Here is a 22,032-nt window from a genome sequence, read left to right on the forward strand (position 1 = left end):
GGTCTGCCTGTTTAAGTTTTGGCTTTGTTAAATATGTTTTCATATTTTTGGGTCAATAAAACCCCTTTGTTGAATTAAAACCACCTGTGTCCTTTATGCTTTACTGCTTGGTCCCTGACAATTACAAATAAACAAAACAAAAAATAAATAAAAAGTCTAAAACATATTCTACAGTAGATGACTGTAGTGAAATAAAGGAAAACATAATCTCTAATAAAAAAAATTCTCATTATGAATACTATAAGATGACCAGCAGAGGGCACAGAGACCAGCCAAAGGTTTTATTAAAAAAGCACTTTATTATTCAAGCAGGTTTTCTCTTTTCAGAATGGAATGATATGAAAGATCTTAAGTTGAGAGTCTCTCTCCTTTGGAGATTAAAAAGGCAAAATGAATAAAAGCAGACATTAAAGAAAACTAAAACAAAACTCAAAATGAGTTGAAAGTGCTCTGTCCCAGCCCAGCTTTGTTGCAGAGGCGTGGGAAAGAAGGCCTGGCTCAGACTGCTCCAGGTCTGGGCAAAAGCCAAATGCAGACCAGGTTTACATTTCTCACCAAACTCATTGGCAATTCACAAGGAGGGCACTGCCTTAAAAATAATAATGTGCCAACCTTCTACAGTAGAAATCAAATAAAAACATCAGCAGCATCCTCAACCTCCAATTACCTAACCGAACAATGTGTGTTGCTCCATCCTATTACTTTGAAAAGGTGGAGCACAGCTGAATTGGAGGAGTGTCGGGGAAAGTGGTCAGCACAGGCAGTCCTGACGGTATGTGGAGTGGTTCAAACAGTCATCGTGCTATAGCTTGATGGTGCCAGTGGGCAGGCTGCTGTTGCACAGTCTGTAGTAGCGAAGATCGTTCACCAGCCGCTGAACGCTTTGAGTGAACGAAGGCAGGTCCTTAGGAAAGAGGAGAAGGAACAGACACTAATATTAATTTATGAAAGAAATGCACAAAAACACATGTCCAGTAAATAGATACAGCCATGACTGATAGAATAGTGAAGCTATAATATATAGGTTTTCCCCAAAACCTCAACAACTCCCACCCCCTAAACCACCTCGTTTCACACGAGGTGCTGAAATACAGTATTCCCTTGATTTACACAGTAAGTGAAATTCTGCTAAATTTGAGTGACATAAATTTACAGACTGATGTAGTGAGTCCACGAAAGGTGAACCATAATGTGGCGCGGGAATACTGTAGTCCAGAATTAATATTCCATTTCAAGCATGAAATAGCAGCAGCAGGCTGAGAGTGTGCATCATCACAGAGACCACCACAACAAGCTATTTCTTATACACACAGTTAAAGATTATTAGCTTTTAATTAATGTGTGGAAACTGGTGCCATCAAGTGGCTACGTCTTGTTTAAATAGACCAATCAGCAGACATTAGGTAAATGCACGCACAGACTGAACTGGCTTCCCTACCTTCAGCTAATTTTTGTAGAAATGGATGAACAGGAAGTTGGCTGGCTCCACTATGGTGGCTCTCATTATACCTAGTATGTCAACATTAATATACAGCAGCACGAAGGGTGTTTATTTACTTTGTTAGACTTAGAGGTTGGCGGATGTTCACTGTGACTGATGTGAGGGCTACAAACTCATGTAAGTTCGAAGAAAAATAAGGGAGTAGTTTTGCCTGCACAACCAGAAACTCTGAAAAATGTCATTTATGCACATCCACACATGAAAAACAACCCAAAAAACAAAACAAAAAACAAAAACAGTCCAGAGGAGTGGTCTTATCAGACAAATTAAAACACCTGCGTGTTTTTATAATGTTAACTAATTATTTACTGTGCAGCCAAAGTTTAACAGAATGCAAGGAGATGGGGTAGCAGCAAATAGCAGATAAGCTATTACAGTTCTAAAGAAAAAAAAAAAAGACTAATTTGATTTCTATGTACAGCTGTTGGAGCAATCTAAGTATTGTTGCCAAATTATTTGTGCAACAAGTGGAAATTCCTGTGTGTGCCAACAGCCCCTGAGATATATTTACCCATATTAACCTATTGGGGGACAATAACTTGCAAGCCCACAGAACAACACGTGCAGCATTTTTTTTTTAGAAAGTGCCACTGAACTTACCTGTTCCAGCTTGAAATTACGTGCGAGAACAGCTCGTTGGCTGCTGTCCACACCGTGGCAGCCATTGAGGAATTCCGGCATGAAGGCCGAATAAAAGGCATCGAAGTCAACAGAGGCCATGTTGTAAATGGCGAGGGTGATTTCCTCCTGAAGAAGGTCGTGACTTTTGTGGAGAAGGACTTGCAGCAGCACATTGATGAAGTGGAAGAGCATTGAGGTCCGGAAAAGCTTCTGAAAGACCCACAAACACACACACACACACAAAAAAAAAAACGAAAATGAAAATGAGAATAACGTTAGTATGTGTTATAGAATTCACACATGTGGACGAGGGAAATGTGTGCTGCCTTAGTTGCACTGTGCAAGAATTGTGATGTTGGGACCCATTCACTGCTGCTTTAATTACAGATAATCAAAATAAATACATTAAATTAATTTAAACCTACTTATTATTAGAGTCACACTAACTAGTTAGAAGGAATGCCAGTTGGTTTGGCTTAAGATTTCTGTAAATTAGAAACTGTGATCCAAAAAAATTACTGTCATACTATTAACATCTAAAACAGAAACAAAAATAGAGCGCACTAGTTCCACCTTTTGGAATTAACAGGATGTTACATGTTAAATAAGGAGCCACATTTCATTAGTTACGTATAATCTCTTATTTGGCCGAAGGTAGAATCTGCAATGTTTTTGTATCCACTGTATAGATCATTTGACTAGCAGCAATAATTACTGTCCAGTATCAAGTCCAATAAATTGTATTTAGACCACTAGTTTCAATTCTAAAGCTGAACTTACACTGATGGCTCTAACAGTTAGTTTAACATTATTATGAATATGCTGCACTTGCAGATACACAAAAAGTGAAATCGGTGCACCATTAAAAACCTGAGACTGTGGCAGACTACTTAAAGAGAACGGGTTTGTTTATGCCCTTGCTCCTAAAAATCAACGATCCTGACAAAGTTGAACTCACTCTGTGGTATAACTTGTGCTTGCTGTTGAGAGACTCCAGATAGCACAGATTCTGCTTGAAAATGTGGATATCAGGCTGCAGGAAAGACTGTCCAAAAGCCTGGAAAATATCAGCACACGTCAGGAAATTTAGTGGGACGAGATTCAACAATATCAATAATCACCTCTCCTACAGCTGACATTACAATTATAAGTTCTTTAAACGTCACATTACAAGGATTAGGGCTGTTCTATATGCATGAACGCACCTGCATGGCAGCTGTGAACTGGGCTTCATTTTCCATTGTGTCTTCTGAATCTCCTCTTTGGACACTTGTTAAGACTGAAGTTTTAAAGAAGTACCTCCAGTTTTGGTGAAGTATTTGGTATAGCAACTCAAACATCTCGGCCTTGATGTCTGGAGAGGATCGCTGTCAAACAAACCAGAGATTCATCCATTCATATTTTAGTAAGGTACAGTATGTGTAATTTCTTAAAAAAGAAGTGATATCACAGATGACATTTTAGAGCATACCCACAAGTCAAACAAAACAGTGATGCAACTGACCTCTGCCACAACTGGGTAGACCTGCTCCATGCACAAAGAAAGGATGCTGGGTAGGAAGGGCTTAAAAGCTTGACCGGGCTCTTGCACCACCACCTGTAGGATTTTCAGGAACTTCTGCACCACCCTACACCCTGCACTGCCCTCATGCAAAATACTGGCTGCCAGCTGCTCCCTAGAGCAAATGAAAACAACAGAAGTTACTCAGTGTTAAGATGACGTAAGATAAATGTGACTGCAACAGGTGGCTATTGTTTGACATGACGTCTTGAGCTAGAAGCTTTTTTTAACCTGGTGAACATGCTAAGAAATGTGTGGATGATCTGTCCTGTGAAAGCAACACCCATCTGGACTCGTAACGCCTGGAACAACGTCAAGAAGAAGGCCAACATCTCATCTGTCACATCTACGAAAGAGAAGTGACAATTAACAAAACTGAAGCGATTACCTAACATGTGGATCTGGTATGGTGTTACATGAAATTATCTTGCATGCAGTGGTTAAAGTTAGATAAAACATCTTCTGCAGTATTCATAGTAATCAGCTTTACTGTGGACTTTAAATATATGTGAGTGAATCAAGCTGAAATTCTAGATCAGTGACAACAAAAGTCTATGCTGTGGCCACCAAAGCCTTTTTTTCCACTAGTGCCTACTCGGCTCGACTTAGTTATTAGGGTTTTCCATTAGATGGTAGGTGCCTGGTACTTTTTCAGTACTTACTCAGCCGAGGTGCTAAGGGAGTTGACTTGATTAGAAAATGTGACGTCAACAGCCTGCATGCCACTGACTGGCCAGGGAGTGATGTTGCCGAGTCACGAGAGTGACTCCTTATGCTGGGTTTACACTGTGCGATTTTTGGCCCATTTTGAGCAGATTTTTGAGTCGTGCGACCTTTTTGGCGATCGGCCTGATTTTGACCTTCATCGTGTGTTGTGCATTGTGTAGTACACGTGGGGTAACGAGAAGCGATTAACACCTCACGACCAGCTCCCGATCATCAATCGCTTGGTCGTGAGGGTGTCACCGCAGCTTCTCACACTGCGCACGTGCAAACACAAATGTCAGCGAAAAAGACGGAGTAGCACAGCAGTGCAGTGTGTGATCTGGACACAAGCGATGGAGGCACAACTTGTAGAACTATGGCAAGCTCATCCGAGCCTTTTCGATGTGGCCTCACAAAATTATCACGACCACAACAACCGTGAAAATAGTTGTGTTACGATTTGGGGTTTGGCAGTGTATTGTTTTAGGCGTTTTGTTTTGGCGTGACTGTTATGTGTTTCCTGTTTTACTTTGAAAGTCTGTGTTATCTTAGTGTGTTCAGTTTACGTTTCCCTGTCTCGTCAGTTCTGAGTTGCCCCAGCTGTGTTTCCCTCTTGTTGTCCATTTCCTGATTACTCCCTCTAGGTATTTAAACTCTGTGTTTCAGTGTGTCATAGTCGCGACCTTCCCCTCGTTGTAAATAGTTTGGTGTTTTGATGTAAATAAATATCGTATTTTGCTTTAAAGAAAATAGCTGTCGATACTTTCGTTTGGGATTTTTTTTTTTTGTGTAAGCCCGTATTAGTCTTTTTTTATGGGTTCGCCCTCCTTAAGAGCAGTGAGCTTGGGGGCCTTTTTCCCTTATTTTTATTTTTCCTGTGTTGCACGCCGGTTGCCCAGGCCAGGGTGTAACAGTTGGATCTACACTGCTGTTCAATCACAGCTGCCGGATCAATGTTTTTCATTAGCAATTTAGCAAAGTTGATGGTGGTGGTGTGCGTGTCTGTGTGAGTGAAAGACAGAGAGGGAGAGCGAGCGACAGAATTTCTGTTATAACCTTCATTTTATGGACGCACAGTGTGAGCACTCGGGTCGCATCAGAGCATCGGGCCGTATAGTGCGAGACCCTGCATCGTGACCTACGAACTTCTAACCCCTGCGAGTCAATTGTACAGTTTGAGCAGAAGCTGAATAACGCGACTGAAAAAAAATAAAAAATAAATAAATAAATAAATAAATAAATAAAATAAAAAATATCGCACAGTGTCTGCCCAGCTTTAGCAGCAGGCATACCATCGCCTTGATGTCATCCATTGTTGTGTTGCGTTTGTGTCACAATTATGGGACTTCTGGGCCATGTTGCTATGATCCCACCCACACTGATGTGATACTCAATTGTAATGGAAAACGGCAAAAAAAAACAAAAAAAATGTCGAGTGCCAGCAGAAAAGAGGCAAAAGTGGACCATTAAAGATGGGCTGGGTTGAGATAATAGCCTGAGTGAATGTATAAAAGATTTCTTAATTTTGTAATTATGTTTGAAATCATCATAAATATTTTAGATTAAGTATTTAAATTTAAAAAGGCGATCAAAACCATGAAAAAAAAAGCCACAAGCTTAATTAAAGTCCATTTTTGATTTGGACTGTGTTTTTAATCTCAGTACTGGCTGTTGGCTATCATGTGGTGAAATGAACATATTTTATAGAAAATTAGTGTCAGCAGTAGAATACAAATTAATCTGTAAAAACAAAAAAGAAGGAAATACTGCATCTTAGCACCATATGCTGATTAAAAGGTGTTTGGAAGGAAAAAGTTCAAAAACTTGTGAATGTGCTGTGGCATTAAGACTGAGAATGACCCAAACCACAGATATTAAACTGACCTGGCTGCTGAATAAACACTGGAAAATGGGTGAGGGACACTTGGACAGACTCCTGAAGACTCTGATAACAGATCTGACGTGACTTGGTGGATTCACTGGAGACACTGTCCACTATGTCTCTGAGCACAGGCAGAGTCTGCTGTATGACTGCTTTGACTACACGAGAGAAAACATAATTAGGTGGACAAAAAGTGACTCAGCATAATAAAATTAAAAGAGATAAGGAGTTACGAAACCTAAGTAAATACTGACTGTCATTCAGGCCAGGCTGCCGTGAAGTAATGTTCACTGTGCCTCTTAAGATACGATATTCTCGAGTGAGCGCAGCCAGCAGGCTGGCGTGGTTGCTTGAGCGTGTCTGCCACTGTTGTTCACTCTCTGGTAAATTTGGCCAAGGAAGCAGCAGCATATTGGATAAAGCCCTACACACCAACATGTGAGCCTGTACGAGAAGATTACTTCATTTACTTCATGTTCAAGGTCACACAGAAAATTTAAATTGGCGACAAAATTTTAAACAAATGTACATATTCACATTGTTATGCTGTGATTGAAACGTGATACTATATAATAATTGATGGAAAATAAAAGTACACTATTTACCTCCTGGGGAAGTCTGCGTGTCTGATTTTGTGTAGTAATCAGGTTGAAGATGTTTTGAACAGCTGGCAAAGTGACCAAGAACACAGGCCTCACTGTAGAGGTTATGGAGACCATCAGATGGCACGCTGACAGCATCAACTTTTCAGGTACCTGAACATTTAAGTGTAAAAATTTTTAAACAGACTAGAAGTGGAAAAATATATTTTATAGCTTTTTAAATTTGCAACATTTTGTTATAAATACAAGCTAGGGCAAGATAAACTGTATGGATCAGATGTTTCAGATCAACTTAAAGACATCATGCCTCGTCCCTGTACCAAAGACGCCACGTCCCAGTGGCCCCCAGGATTACAGGCCCGTGGCATTGACCTCCCACATCATGAAGACCCTGGAAAGGCTCATCCTGGACCAGCTGCGACCCATAGTAAGACCACACCTGGATCCCCTTCAGTTCGCTTATCAGCCTCGTCTCGGAACTGAGGACGCCATCATCTACCTGCTCAATCGTGTCTACACCCATCTGGACCAGCCGGCGAGCACTGTGAGGGTCATGTTTTTTGACTTTTCCAGTGCTTTCAACACCATCAGGCCAACCCTCCTGGGTGATAAGTTAGCAGCGATGCAGGTGGATGCTTCTCTGGTGTCCTGGATTGTTCATTACCTGACAGGAAGACCACAATATGTACGTCTCCCACAGTGTGTGTCTGACAAGGTGATCAGCAACACAGGGGCACCACAGGGGACTGTCCTCTCCCCCTTCCTCTTCACCCTCTACACCACAGACTTCAGCCACTGCACAGAGACATGCCATCTTCAGAAGTTTTCTGATGACTCTGCGGTGGTTGGATGCATCAGCAGGGATGATGAGACAGAGTACCGGGCTGTGGTCGACTCCTTTGTTACGTGGTGTGAGCAGAATCATCTGCAGCTCAACGTGGCAAAGACCAAGGAACTGATCGTGGACTTCAGGAAGACCAGGAAACACTTGACCCCTGTTTCAATTCAGGGGGTCAGTGTTGACATTGTGGAGGACTATAAATACCTTGGAGTACACATTGACAATAAACTGGACTGGGCTAAAAACACCACAGCACTTTACAGGAAGGGCCAGAGTCGTCTCTATTTTTTGAGGCGACTGAGGTCCTTCAACATCTGCCAGAAAATGCTGAGGATTTTCTATGAGTCTGTTGTGGCCAGTGCGATCCTCTATGCTGTTGCATGCTGGGGGAGCAGGCTGAGGGTCGCAGATGCCAACAGACTTAATAAACTGATCCGTAAGGCCAGCAATGTTGTGGGGATGGAGCTGGACTCCCTCAAGGTGGTGTCGGAGAGGCGGATGCTGTCCAAGATAAAGACAATGTTGGATAACACCTCCCACCCACTCCATGACATGTTGGTCAGTCACAGGAGCTCGTTCAGTGAGAGACTGAGATTACCGAAAAGCACCACTGAACGACACAGGAAATCATTCCTGCCTGTGGCCATCTCCCTGTACAACGCATCCACTTAACACACTGTTTGCTGCTACAACTACACATGTTTCTTTTCCAACTATTTATTTATGAGTGACTTATGTATGTATGTATGTATGTATGTATGTATGTATGTATGTATGTATGTATGTATATATATGTATATATTGTACTATTCTTAGTTAGTGTATTGTCTGTCTTGTCTTAATGTTGGTTTAAAATGGAGCACTGTAACAAAAAATAATTTCCCCCAGGGATCAATAAAGTATTCTGATTCTGATTCTGATGATTCTGATATATAAAAACTGTGAACATGGACTGCATGTTTCAAGCTTTGGTTAACAGTTTCTAAATTATACTTCTTCCTTAATTTTTAAACCACTGTTGCAACATGAAACTTACTGTGTCTGTGACATGCAGTTTCTTATAAACACAGGTTTACTTAAGTCAAAGATTCTGCACAAATTCTTTCTAAAAAATTTTTCTAAATATAAATAGCTGATTAGTTAAGGCTGGATTTTTAATATGCTTGACATTGAAGCTACCTTGGTTGTGATGAGCGGGCTACTGGCGTCGATGGCAGACTTAATGAGGTTGATGAACTGGCTCTGGTTTTGACTGTGGACTTCACTGTAAAACTGTGCAAGCCAGTGAGAATAAGCTTGCAAAGCAGCAAGAGCCTGTGCATGTCTGTAACAAATGAAACCACATACGCACACAGAGTTAAAACACATTTCTTACTTATACTGCTTACCTAATTTGCTAATTTGTGTAACTTTGACATGTCTAAAGCCATGTTCGTGGTAGCATTAATTGTATTTGGCACACAAAAACTCATATCTTCTGAACATAAAACACTGAAGCCAGAGTAAAAATATTCTGTCATTTTATTATGTAAAACATGAGGTTGCTCTGAATGCAAGGCAACTGTGCAGCAAGGGCGGCTGTCCAGTGTCCACAACATTTCACACAAACCCGATAGCTATTCACACGCTCAGCTCCCTGTTCTCTTTTGCATGACACTGTCTTTGACTCCATGAGTCTTTCATTTCTAATGGTTTGATCACATATAAAATTTTACTGTTCAATGTTCCTTTAAACATGATACTCACACATCAATGAGGTCTGGTTTGAGCACAGAAGGCACAGCAGTCTCCAGGTCATAGAGGCTGGTCTGGGAGCCATAACAAGTCACTTCAACCAATCTTAAAAAAGAGGCAAATGTTCCTTTTTGATATTTTACTCATTCCTTAAAACCATCAGTTAAAATATGAAGAACTCAGAATTCATACAACCAAAGAGCAACTTAAATAAATCACACACACAAAAAAGAGAAGGCAATGTCAAGATAAGATTTTGTAATGCTGGCGACAAAAGTCTGCAACACTAACAGCGTACATTTTTAAATACAAACATAGGATTCGGAGGGGTTTGCTATGAAGAAAGATTAAAGTTAGAAGGCTACATATGAACTTTTGCTAGTTAAGCTATAACGCATTAAAGCTTTCTTTAAACCCTTTAATATTTAAATGTATCCAGTTTAAGGTGGATCTATCGTCTTATTCGCAACACTGATTCATTGTACTGTTATATTATTTATGTTCTTTATACATTTTTAATCATCTTGATTGATAACATCTCTGATTGGAGTAAGCAGAACTAAAAGGGAACTTCTTTTTTTTTTTGCTGAAGAACTGTAATATGATGTGTTAAATCACCCTTTTTAATCTGAGCGTGCACAGAATCTGAAGCAGAAAGCCAAGCTTAACAGAAAGTTGATAATCATTAACTCAAACTGGAGTTTGAGGTTTTGTTGAACCAACTAAAAGCAAACAAAGTCTGGCTATGTTGACCTTGATTTGTAACACATGCTTACCTCTCTACCACAGCCAGGGCGTCACTGAAACGTGCAGCAAAAATATCTCCAATGAAATACTCAGCCAAGCGTCCAACAGCCTGAAGTAGGGAGCTGAGGTCCCTGAGAGAACAGTGAAGTCGGCGACAGTCGTTCTCAGCAGTGATATTTAGCCGTCGACCTAGATAAAAACAACAAAGAGACAAGAAAACAAATGTTACAGGATCGATCTAATATTTTAATCTACAGAAGTGATGTCATTTTTGAGTCGACATAAAAGCAATGTTTTTTTCCCCCATCAATAAATTGTACTTACTTGTGCCAGTAGTCACAATAAACTGCTGTAAACCGAGGTATACGTCCAAATTTTCTTGAAGAACTGGAAACTTTAGAGCAAAAAGAAGAATAAGGAGGAAATTGTTACATGTACTAACACCCCCACATTATTATAACCTCAGAACTCACAGGCAACTTAAATCATTACTAAAAGACCTACTCAATTTTAAGGCAGCAAGTTCAAAATAAAATTTAATTCAGTTTTATAAAAAGAGTTATAAATAAGTATAATAAAGCCACAATTATCTTCTTTGAAATGATGGTGGTATTGGTTTTCGTGAATGAGATATTCTCATGACTCATCGAGTGATGCTACTACCAGCCAATCGGTGGCATGCAGTCTGACAACGTCACATTTTAGGTACTATTATGACACTATTACACTACTACATTATGACCTAATGGAAAACCCTGAAAACCACGGCGAGTCAATCCGAGCAGGTACTAATGAGGCTTAAGACACCTTGGTGTGTATTTGATGACAGTTTAACCTATTAATGTACTCCTTTACAACAAAATTTACAATGCAGAACAGAAAATACTTCATGCCATCATTGTCAAGTGATTTCACTGTTTAAGGAAACTACACTGTGCTGATAAATGGGTCATCATGAGGTTATGAGCATTTCTGCTACTAGATTTTCCAAATCTAAAAATAATAAAGCTCTGATCTGGTCTATTTAAAACGTCTCTAAACTGCCTTACAAAATACAAAAGGTGACACCAACAGTGATTTCTTACCAAAGTAGAGAATGCATAGGATGGGAGCAGCTCCATCACCTTGGCAACCACCTCCAGACTCTGACGCAGGTACCTTTGCCACTCAGTCTGTTGCTATGGTTACAAAATGAAGCAGAGTAGTCAGACACTGAAGATAAAACCATTTCTTTAGTCTGTACTTATGCTTAAAGCAAATTTAATGCTTCATGTGGCTACAAGATAGACAGATAATATGAAACAGTGCAGATGATATTTGTAATAATTTTACATTATTAAATGTTCTTACATCATCATCCAGAGTCTCGTCGTCCAGCTCTTCTAACTGGGCTTGATTGCATCTGAACTGTATGCGATTCAGAACTTCCCTTAACAGAAGACCTAAGGCATCTTTGTACCTGCCCAGTTGGCACATGAATACATTACACAACAGCAACTTCACACTCAAGAATGAATGACAAAATAGGAAATCATTAAATCAACTTTAGTTCTTTGAGTGTTTCTGTAAATATCTCTTGAGCGTCTTACCTATTCAGGACACTTTCTCTGTCTGGTAGCCTGCTTTTGATTTTCGTTGTTAAAAAATCCAAAAACACACTCCAAATGTCCAAACAGGCAAAATAGCCTTCATGGGTGGGCTTAAAAAAAAAAAAAAATGTGCATGAGAAGGAAGTTTACATAGAATCTTTAGCTGCATTGCATGAACGTGGAAAAGGTAATCATTACCTGGTTGAAAGTGTACTTGAAAAGCAGGGCAAGAAACTCTACAATAGGAAACTGAGGACTTGACTCAATTCGCCTCAAGTGAACACTGACAAACAGACGCAGGAAGTCTGTAAACTTTTCCAGGTAACTGCAAGATAAGAAAGGAATAACTGAAGCAAAAAGTCGGGACATACATCTTACATTTAAAACATGAAATATTAAATACAAAATATATTTGGTCTAAATGGTCAACAATATTATTACTTATCAGATTAAGTGCAGCATGTAACTTGATCATAATGTTTCATAATCCTGCAGATGCAATGTTTAAGGGCATAACAATGTGGCGCATGTGTCTGACCACTCATGAAAATTTACAATGTCACAGATGTGTCTTAAAAAAGCTTAATGAAAGAGACACAGGTAAAAATGACTACATCTAGTATAATCTTCAAAATAAAATATATACAACTTATCATCCTGCAAGCAGCCTATTTAAATAAATATATATATTACATAAGAAACTAGGGCTGTGCGATATGACCAAAATCTCATATCCCGATATAAGAATTCTATCGTCCCGATAATGATATAAATCACAAAAATGTAACATTTTCTGTAAATTCTGTGAATCTCGGGCAGCTCGACTTGCGGGAAGTGTTTCCAGCTGCGCGTCATGTAGCTGGAGTCGAGTGTTTTAACCGATGTATGAAACGATACATTTTTAGACATAAGTTGTAAAGGCTGCCGTTTTCTTTGTGAGTATTTATTACATGGCGTGCTGCGGGGAAAAGCCTGTTCTAACGTTTGAGTCTAAGGTTTATTTTTTAGCACCTGACGGCTCTTTTTTTTTTTAAAAGCTCTTTCACGTGATTCAGTTTATTTTGAAAAGTCTCAACAGGATCTTGAGCTTTATTGTGAAAGATTTGTGGAACATAAACAAGCGGACACGCGATGCTGTTACTGTCGTTGTTGCTAACCACAACGCATAAAAACAGGCGCTTGTCGGTCCATAGTGTGGTTATATTAAATATAAGAGAAAGAGAGAACTTTAAGAAATTAATATAGCCACTACAGTGACCATCAAAACGGTGAAAAAAATATTACCGTAAACAGTTTATTTTGCGACACCACGAAACAAACGATAGCGTAAAATGAAACGATAGATGTTTTTATATCGTCATCCGATATACATCGTTATATCGAACAGCCCTATAAGAAACTAATAGATATTTGCAAAAGGAAACATTCTTAACAAAGACCAATAGGGATGGCAGAAACCCCCCCCCCAAAAAATCAATACATAAAAATAGGACAGACAAAAAAGGGAAAAAAGACAAAAAAAACAAACAACTTAAAATAGCTGACTGGTCTTTGTACTCAATCTCTTCATATTCTGCAACCCATCTGAAACTTGTGGTGCAGACTGCCAACATATTATCATCAGTCTGAGTCCATGTCAATAAGAACAACTCTGGCTGCCAGCTGGTTGCATTCTAGTTAAAAACCATGAAACACAAAGGTTGCTAAATGCAAATTTAAAGGTTAATTAGGAATTTTCTGTCTATGAAAACAACAACAGATACACGATTTTCAATGATTTATCACAGTTAATTGCTGTATTATCAGAAACAGATTGCACATAATTGCCAACTTGACCCCACTCAATTGCAGACTGACTCCCATCTTTTATGGCAGGTTTTAGTGACAGTGTTGGTATGACTGACAATCTCATAAAAAAGTAAGATAACTTCTTCCTGATTGGGTATTGACAAAGTTAACTCTGAGGACATAATGAAGTTGAAAAAAGGTAATAAATAACAATATTGGCCAATGCAATACTATTGCAAGTAAAGTTATGTGATAGTGTCATATTGTGGGGTGCGACCAAAATACCAATTGGTAAGTGGCAATGACATAACATGGAGGGAGAATGCCGCTGATACCTGTGTCATAGGGTAAGTAAATGGCTGTACAGAGTGAGTTTGCTCATGCACCAATGCTCTGGTCAAATTAAGAATTGAGCCATACCTCTCATCAAGTTCCTGTAAGCGGCTCTTGATTGTATGAGCATTATTTTCTCGTGTCAGCCTTTGAAGAAGAAAGAAGGTCTGCTGGAACATTCGCAGCAAGTACTCCTCAAAATCCATTGGCACGCAGTTCTTTGACACCAGTTCATTGACACAGGTCATGGCAAGTAAACCAAGCCGGGCCCGGTCCACCTTGTTAGCCTCGTTTTGCTGTCCGTTTAGCTCTCCTCCATTTGATGTTGGTGGCATTGTCCCAGGATTAAGCTGTCCATTTGAGGAGGAGGAGTTGGAAGAAATGAAGGAGTCTGTCTTGGCCTTTGGCCGAAGATCACAGCCAAATCGTGCAAAATGGAAAATGGATGCCAACAAGGTGGGCGTAATACTTGTAGACAAAGGGATCCAGCTGAACAGGTGGGCCAAGCACTCCAAAACAAGGCAACAGAGCTGATGACTCTCATTGTCCAATGCTGCCATGGGCTGACAAAGCAGTTTTGAGTACTGGCTACCTTGAAACAAGCTGCCCAGCAATTCCACTGATTCAAAAACACAAAATGTTATGGTTAATAAAGAAGAAACAAACTCCTGTTTCACAATTTTAAGTCTTTCCCATTTTAACCATTGAAAGGGACAATTCACTCACTGCTTTCCCCTGAGGTGGGTGAGGGAGGCGGTGTAGAAGCTATGACACTGTGCTTGTCCCAGTATGTCTCCAGAATTCCTGAAAACAAGTACCCAGTTACTAACACATACTGAAAGATGTCTGATTTGTCATATTTGATCCTAAATAAAGTTAGCAAACCTTATTATATTTTTTATATAGTAGTACTTTACTCTTAACAGTACACCTGCATTTACTACTGTCCTTTCCATCCTTTGAAACGTGGCATATTAAGATCCCTCAAAAATGTTGCGAAACTGTCTGTTTGCTAGAACATAGGGACACCTCTGAATCTTCCAAAAAAACAAAACAAATATTAATTTGTTGCAGGGGGACAGGGAGAGACCCCTGTTAAGTAGTACTAAGAGTTCACAAAGCATTAAAAGGTTGTCCTCACCGGTCAACAGTCCAAGCACTGTTGGCACCTGCTCCAGCAGCAGTTTGCGGAGCTCCTCTTTCCTGGCAACACTCAGGTCTTCCCTAGGACATGCAAGCTCTTCTGATGTGGTTTTTAACATAACCAACCCCAGTGGAGCCAGAGCCGGGGACTGGATCAACTATAGACAGGAGATTGATGGACACACACACACAGTTCAAAAAGTTAATTTTATCAACTACCTAGTGACCTACCTAATTCTCCAAAATACTTTCCAAGCTGTTTGGTTAAAAGCCTGCTGACAGACTTTATAGAAGTTGGTTAACAGATCAGGTTATTTCGTTGTGTACACTTAAAGCCTAACACAGCTGTTTTAGAATAAAACAAAAGGACCTTTATTGAATGTAATTTCCCTTTACAGAACAAATGCATTACACATACTAAGTTTGGCTGTTTAAGGAGGCATTGATTAGCAAAACACACCACGAGACAAGATGATATCAAGCTCTAGTTCATGTGGCTTACCACTCTGAATGAACAACTTAATGCAGAAATCATTTGGGTTTATTTCAGATATTTCATGAGATTAAAACAAAAATGTATTTTTCTTGGATTATAACTGAACTTCTCTATTTAAGACTGTGCCACTTCCTCAAAACATCTTTGTGCAAACTTAAAATGCTGACATAAGTACAGCAAATTGATTAAAAACACAACAACAACAACAAAAAAAAAGAAAAACAAAAGACAACCTCAAAGGAAATTGGAATAAATGTGACCAGAAGGGAAGAACAGAGACGGGATATTTTTTAGGACTACTTCAAATTACACAAGAACATATATATGTTCCATGCAACAGAAGCTCTGGTTTTATAATGCAACTTTTGTGTCTTCATCAGCTTCATTTCATTACTTAACCCTTCCACCAATAAAGATGACCTCCCCTGTACCGATAATGACAAGTTTTGACACTTCATCAGTATCAAAGATGTGGTTTGATATTGAGAGACCACCCTCACTAACTTTTGTTGCAAACCGAGTCATTTTGTTCACTAAACAGGCCTAAAATATGACAGACACCACTCAGGTCAGAAAAACAGCTTCAAGGGTTACTCCTTACCTGAAGGGTGTTTGTAAAGAAATCGTGGTAGAACATCGGCCAATCCTGGCGACCAATGTCTACAATGACTTTACAAAGCTTATTACGGATAAAATAGGGCACAGATTTGTGCTGAGCAAGGAGGAGTTTGGGAAGACAGCTGCGAATCTCCATCTTGTCCTGGGAAGCAACTCCAATCCACATCTTGTTTACCAGGTTCTGAAAATTACAATTAGCAATCAACTGTAAAACATGTGTACAGATGACAAAAACATTTATACAAACATATGCAGTGCACTTCCACAATGTCTTAGGCCCATTTTATAAGGGATTATTTTTTCCCCACCCAATCTGTGCACAGAACTCCACAATGACCAAGGAAAAATATTTGTCAATTTATTGGAAGGACCCTTCACTTGGGTAAAGCACCTTTGCCAGGTATAGTATCTCAAATCGTCTTGGGGAAGATCCTGCAAGCCTTTTACATTTTAAAACATTTCTTTCGTTATTGGAGGAATTTTTATTGTTGAACCAATGATGGGGAGCATCAGTGCGCAGGATTTTCAGGTCTGCTATGTTTCCCAAAGCTACTGCTCTTTCCCCTCTTGCTCAATTACATTTATAAATCACCAGCCTGAAAGCCAACTACACTCTGGAAAAAAGGCTTTCACTGAACAGGGCTGCTCATCATTTTCCAGCATCGATCTGACCTTCCTGACCATCCACCATCTAAGAAAAACACCATCCCATCATGCTGCTGCTACTAACAGCTGCCTGTCTTTGGTTCCCTCCACACAGTGTGGCAAAACACACTTTTTGTGTTCCACGAACCAGCGACCTGTCCAGGGTGTACCCTGCGTCTTGTCTTATGAAAGCTTGGACAGGCTTCATCTCATTGCAGCCATAAACTGGACAGGCAATTAGGAACAAATGGATCAGACCACAGGATTTTGCTTCCGTGTTCTGAGTTGTTCAGGTGTATTGGGAAAATTCTCAGCCGTTTAGTGAGGAATAGTGGCCACTCTAGTGATAGACTGGTAAAATGTTGTAGTTCCTAACAGCTTTCACTTAAGAATCAGAGGTTTCAGTGCTCTTGACTCCTGAATGAAACTAAGGTATTTTTATCTCTTCTTTTAATTGCAACCCCCTCCAGCTCTCACTAGACTTGAATCACAGCTTGCAGGAAATTCTCTAAATCTCATAGCTTGGTTTTAACTCTAACATACACCACAGATAGTGAGAAAGTCAAGGCTGATGTTTTCAGTTCTAAATTATGTTGAATTAAGACACAAGTCCCAATCAGCTGTACAACAACCCCACAACCCACGGATAAAAGTAGGATGTCATATGCAAGAAAGGGAATACTTCAGTAAAGGTTTTATATTAAATAAAAGATGTAATCCATTTAAGATTAGTCTGAAACATAATATAATGAGGTTAAAAAAAATTAAGCATTTCAGATATACATTTTAAGTTAAAGGCAGTTTTTAAAGGGCACTTTATGCTCATTCTTTCATTCTGTGGTAAATTTGCTACACTTTTAACTAACTTCACTTGCAGAATTATAAAAAAATGAGGAAACAGGAAAAGGCCATGAAATACATTCTTGTTAACATACGCCTCTTCTTGCAGTATGCATTTATTAAGTATCTAAAATTATCTGAAAACAAAATGTTGAAAAAAAAGAAGAAGAGAAAGCTCTTGCTAGTACTTTGAACTGAGAACATGCATCTTCCACCTACAGGACTTACTTCAAATACTGTGAGACTGTACATCATTACATACTCATTCCGAGTATTGGAGAGGAAGAACATGCAATGGCGCCACGCTCCAGTCTGCTGTGCAAAGTTATTCAGCAGCTCTTCTGCAGAAAAAAGGAAGTAAGCATGAGCTCTCACAGAAGTAGTTCAATACTAGCACCTCGCTAGCAATCAGACTGAAAGTAATGCGTCACAACACAGGAAGTGGATTTAAAAAACCAAGAATGCAAAAGATTAATGTTTTTTATAGAAACAAAACAATTTTAGACCACCTTAAACATGATCCTGACACTCAACAGTATCTCTGTATTTATAGATCCAGACTATTCAAAGCAGAAATATACTATCGTTTAAGAATTTTAAGGATAAGGGCAAGAGAGTTTCACATAGAGGAAACTCTACCGTTCATCTACATCAAAAGACAAAGGCTCCTTTAGCTTTCTTTTTTTTTTTAAACCAAGAACTGAGCTCTACAAAGGTTTCCCTTTAATAAAGCACATAACAATTTTAAAGTTAATGCATGTGCTATGAGACATTTTAAATGGTATAGAAATGGTATAGTACTTCTGGTAACAATTAGCAAGGGCTGGTACCGATTAGAAATGTTTAAAGTTAAGAGTCAACTAGCCTCGCACAACATGAGCACATTGTGGTCAACCTATCCACAGATATGAATGACAGACCAACATTCACCAAGAAATGCATTGATTAGGTTCCTTTTTCCATATTTAATTAAACATTTTTAGCTCTTCTTTAATTACTGTAGATATTTTGAATTTATTCAAGAGCAAAAACAGGTAATCACACAGGAAATGAGGAGGAGTGGTCAACGTGCATGAAACGTTTGTACATTACTGTGGATGATTATGGGGTAGACACATTAACCCTCAATTACACATTCTTACACTGCTCTGTGTCATTTCCATTTCAGACCAGCCTGATGGGAACCTTAAAATACTGCATCATGGTCATACTTCTTAAGTGTACTGTTTTGCAAGACCTTACTTACCGATTTCTCTTTTTCGCTCATTAGTTGTGCAGCTATGAAAGAACTCCGTCATCAGGCCCTCTAGTGCGCGCAGCGATGCCTCCTCTGAAGCCTAATAGGTAATAGAAAGTAAAGTACAAACAACATGAGCGATCCATCACCATATAGAGCATAGAATCACTAAGTCTTTAGAGGAATTCCTTTGTTTTTTGTGTACAATCGTGGTATAACCACTCAATCGTGCTTAAATACAGAAAGAGAGTCCTCATACACATGTTCACACATAGTAAAGAGAACAATACACTGGCATACAAGTATCTTGTTCTTATAGCCAATTATTACACCAGCTTGCTGTTTGGTTAAAGCACTTAGTTATAAAAGGCAACAGCACAGGCTTAATCGTAATATAGTTTGGCACTACCCTTGTTTTCTCATGTGGATGAAGTTGGGCCTTGCCTACCGAACGCAAGATAGCATATCGAGATTTTAGCCCCTATGCCAGGCAAGTCTGAATTCCACAAATAAGCCACAACTTGCCGAGACTCAACACTAGTCAAACAAAATATTCGGTTTTGCAAGATGGGCGTCCTGTGCCGTAAAATGGCTTTAAGAGCTGTCACATCCTGTGAAATACCTGGCCTCAGAACCGTTAGATAATAAAAAAGATATACAGGTATAAGTGCATACAACGTATCCCCATACGCTGCCAGTTGTATGCTAATGTATTTATCTTCACTAATGACAGATCTTTATATTCAGAAGTAGAATAAAGAGTTAAGCTTATCCATTGCGTTAGCCCTCAGCAGGAAGGGAGGAAGAAAGATGAACAACTGGATAAATACCAGAGTTTAAATTATACTTACCATGTTTAGCTGGCTCGGATGCTGTCTTCAGTTGACTTAGTCGCTGGTTAATTACAGTAATAAGCCAACATTAGTTACCCAGTTAGCCAATCGTGCGGCTAACATTAGCTATGGTACTGCTGGCTAACGTAACCGCAAAGGGTTATCATCATGCTCAGCTCGACTGCTTAAACTGATATCTACATAAAACTAGCTAGCAAAGGCTGGCCTCGCTGACTGTGCTTTGAATGTATATATATATATATATATATATATTTTTTTTTAACCTTGCTCGAATAAAGCGGTTTTCGACTACCAGGCATAAAGACTTGACATTAAATTAGCTATGCCGAGCCCAGAGGCTAGCCGCATTGCAGCTCAACGCTAATTCCACCGTTAGGTTGAATACAGAAATATAGTTTTGTCAGCATCTAGCCGACACCACGTAAGTGTGCAGCTTTAATTAGCGTTTTGTGTCAGGCATTTTGATGCTAAATTACCCAGTTGCTAACGCTGCAGCGGATGGCTAGCCAGTTAGCTTTTCTAGAAGGATGAAGGAATAATTTTCGTTCGCTAACTGTCAACCGCAGACATGCTCCTGTGTCCGGACACGACAGTCTCGATTTCTAAAGTCAAAGTGGGCTTTAAAAACGCACAAACAAAAACGTTTACAAATCCGCAACAACAATAATTATAAAATGCTATCAGCGACCGTTCCTGTCATTCCCCTTCTCGGTGCTTAGGGCGGCTCAAGAATAAAGCTAGCTTGCAGGTTTCAGGGTCTCCATTGCAACTTCCTCTTTTGCTGCAAACAACCCAATCAGCTCTGTCAAGTCACTCACATTAAGAAAAAACACAGTCTCCGGTTATAGCTTTCAAATTAAAACACTTTACCGTTAAATAATTCAAAGTTATGAACAAAGGTAAAATGAAACGAATGAATTTACTCTAAAAAAAAGACCTTCATATGTTTCATGTTGTCATTTCCCCTAAAAAGCCTTATGCAAAATGCTATTATAATACTGTGCTTCTGCTGAAACCTGGCTCGTCCACACAAACATACAAATACAGGAATTTGCCTGGCTTTCAAAGAAGTAAGGTTATATAAACAGGAGAAGGACCATTGATAAAGTTTGCACTATATCTTATATATAACAGATAGTTATTAGCACTTAAAACCCAAGATTGTCATATACAGGAGAATTGTATTCACTATACAGGTAAAGGTGAAAGATTTATAATTTACATAAGAATAGCTATACATGCCACAACCAGACTATTTAACACTATATTGGAAAGTGAGAGGATGTCTGAGGAATGGATGTGTACTGGTACAGATATTCAAGACCAATGGTGAGTACAGAACTGTAATAACTAAATAGGGATAAAGCTGATTAGCCATGCCATTAAGCTATGGAAAAGAGTTGATGGAGCTAGGTTATTTAAAGCAACAGTATAGCTCCATGTCAAGAAAGAGCACTACAAATGCGACTTTTGCTTTGAGTGTTGATGGAGAAGTACAGAGAAGGTCAGAAGGAATGGCATTTTGTCTCTATGGATGTGGGTTAAAAGTGAAAGCACATGATATAGGGTGCCAAGAGAAGAACTGTGGTACTGCATGAGGAAGTCAGGAGTGCCAGGGAAGTATGTGTGGGTGGTGCAGGACACTGAGGACAGGCTGGAGGCTGGAGAGGTGGAGGTATGTTCCGGAATAAAGAAAATTAAAGTGAAATAAAAGCCAGTAGAAGCAAGACAGAACACGTGTCTGAATGACAAGTTGACATACCTCCATTCAACCATCCAAAGCGATGGACAGAGCCCAACAGAGGCAAAGAAGAGACTGCAGGCAGAAGTGGGTGGAGACAAGGGTAAGGGGTGATTTGTGACAGAAGGATAGAAGCAATAGTGAAATTCAAAGTATCAAAGATAATAGCTTTGGTGTATGGTTTGGAGGAAAAGGCACTGACAAAAAAAACTGAAGAAAGAGCTGAAGATTTTATGCTTTTCACTGGAAGCGACCAGGATAGAGCTGAAGTTGAGATGTTTAGTAAGAGTGTTAGAGGCAAGGTTGACATGGAGGAAGACCACAGTGAAGATTGATAGATGTAGTGAAGAAGGACATGCAGACGGTTGATGTGACAGAGGTGGATGCTGGGGATAGAGCAGTAGCATCGTTTGTTTTGGCGACCCCTAAAGTGAGCAGCCGAAAGAAGAACAAAACACTAGAGAATGGAGCAATGTATGATTATTTATAACACAGGATAGATGCATGCATGTATACATAGATAACATTTATAAAGCTTACTGTGTCATACAAGA

General features: G+C 39.5%; 1 protein-coding gene across 1 annotated transcript; it reads right to left on the reverse strand.

Annotated features, from left to right (window-relative positions):
* Positions 1 to 305: 305 nt before the first annotated feature.
* Positions 306 to 20,504, reverse strand: xpo6 (exportin 6). The gene is made up of 24 exons (XM_085351523.1): positions 19,735 to 20,504; positions 18,893 to 18,983; positions 17,875 to 17,987; positions 16,145 to 16,342; positions 15,046 to 15,205; positions 14,631 to 14,708; positions 13,992 to 14,523; positions 11,982 to 12,108; positions 11,784 to 11,893; positions 11,545 to 11,653; positions 11,280 to 11,372; positions 10,519 to 10,588; positions 10,224 to 10,383; positions 9,460 to 9,552; positions 8,893 to 9,037; positions 6,876 to 7,025; positions 6,525 to 6,714; positions 6,273 to 6,428; positions 3,915 to 4,029; positions 3,627 to 3,798; positions 3,328 to 3,489; positions 3,081 to 3,179; positions 2,102 to 2,332; positions 306 to 904 (listed from the first exon to the last, which is right to left on the reverse strand). The coding sequence occupies exons 1-24, from the start codon at positions 19,735 to 19,737 to the stop codon at positions 803 to 805; spliced, it is 3,459 nt and encodes a 1,152-aa protein (XP_085207649.1). The 5' UTR covers positions 19,738 to 20,504; the 3' UTR covers positions 306 to 802.
* Positions 20,505 to 22,032: the final 1,528 nt, after the last annotated feature.

The sequence above is a fragment of the Diplotaxodon limnothrissa genome, linkage group LG4 (genome assembly GCF_057381915.1).
Source record: "Diplotaxodon limnothrissa isolate DT_005_m linkage group LG4, D_limnothrissa_male_GT1.1, whole genome shotgun sequence".
In the NCBI taxonomy this organism is placed as follows: domain Eukaryota; kingdom Metazoa; phylum Chordata; class Actinopteri; order Cichliformes; family Cichlidae; genus Diplotaxodon; species Diplotaxodon limnothrissa.

Coding starts and splice junctions, on each gene's coding strand:
- xpo6 (XM_085351523.1), bottom strand. Junction 9,038..9,459: donor AAACCAGACCTCATTGATGT/GTGAGTATCATG, acceptor CATTTGTTACAG/ACATGCACAGGCTCTTGCTG. Junction 3,180..3,327: donor AGTTCACAGCTGCCATGCAG/GTGCGTTCATGC, acceptor GATATTTTCCAG/GCTTTTGGACAGTCTTTCCT.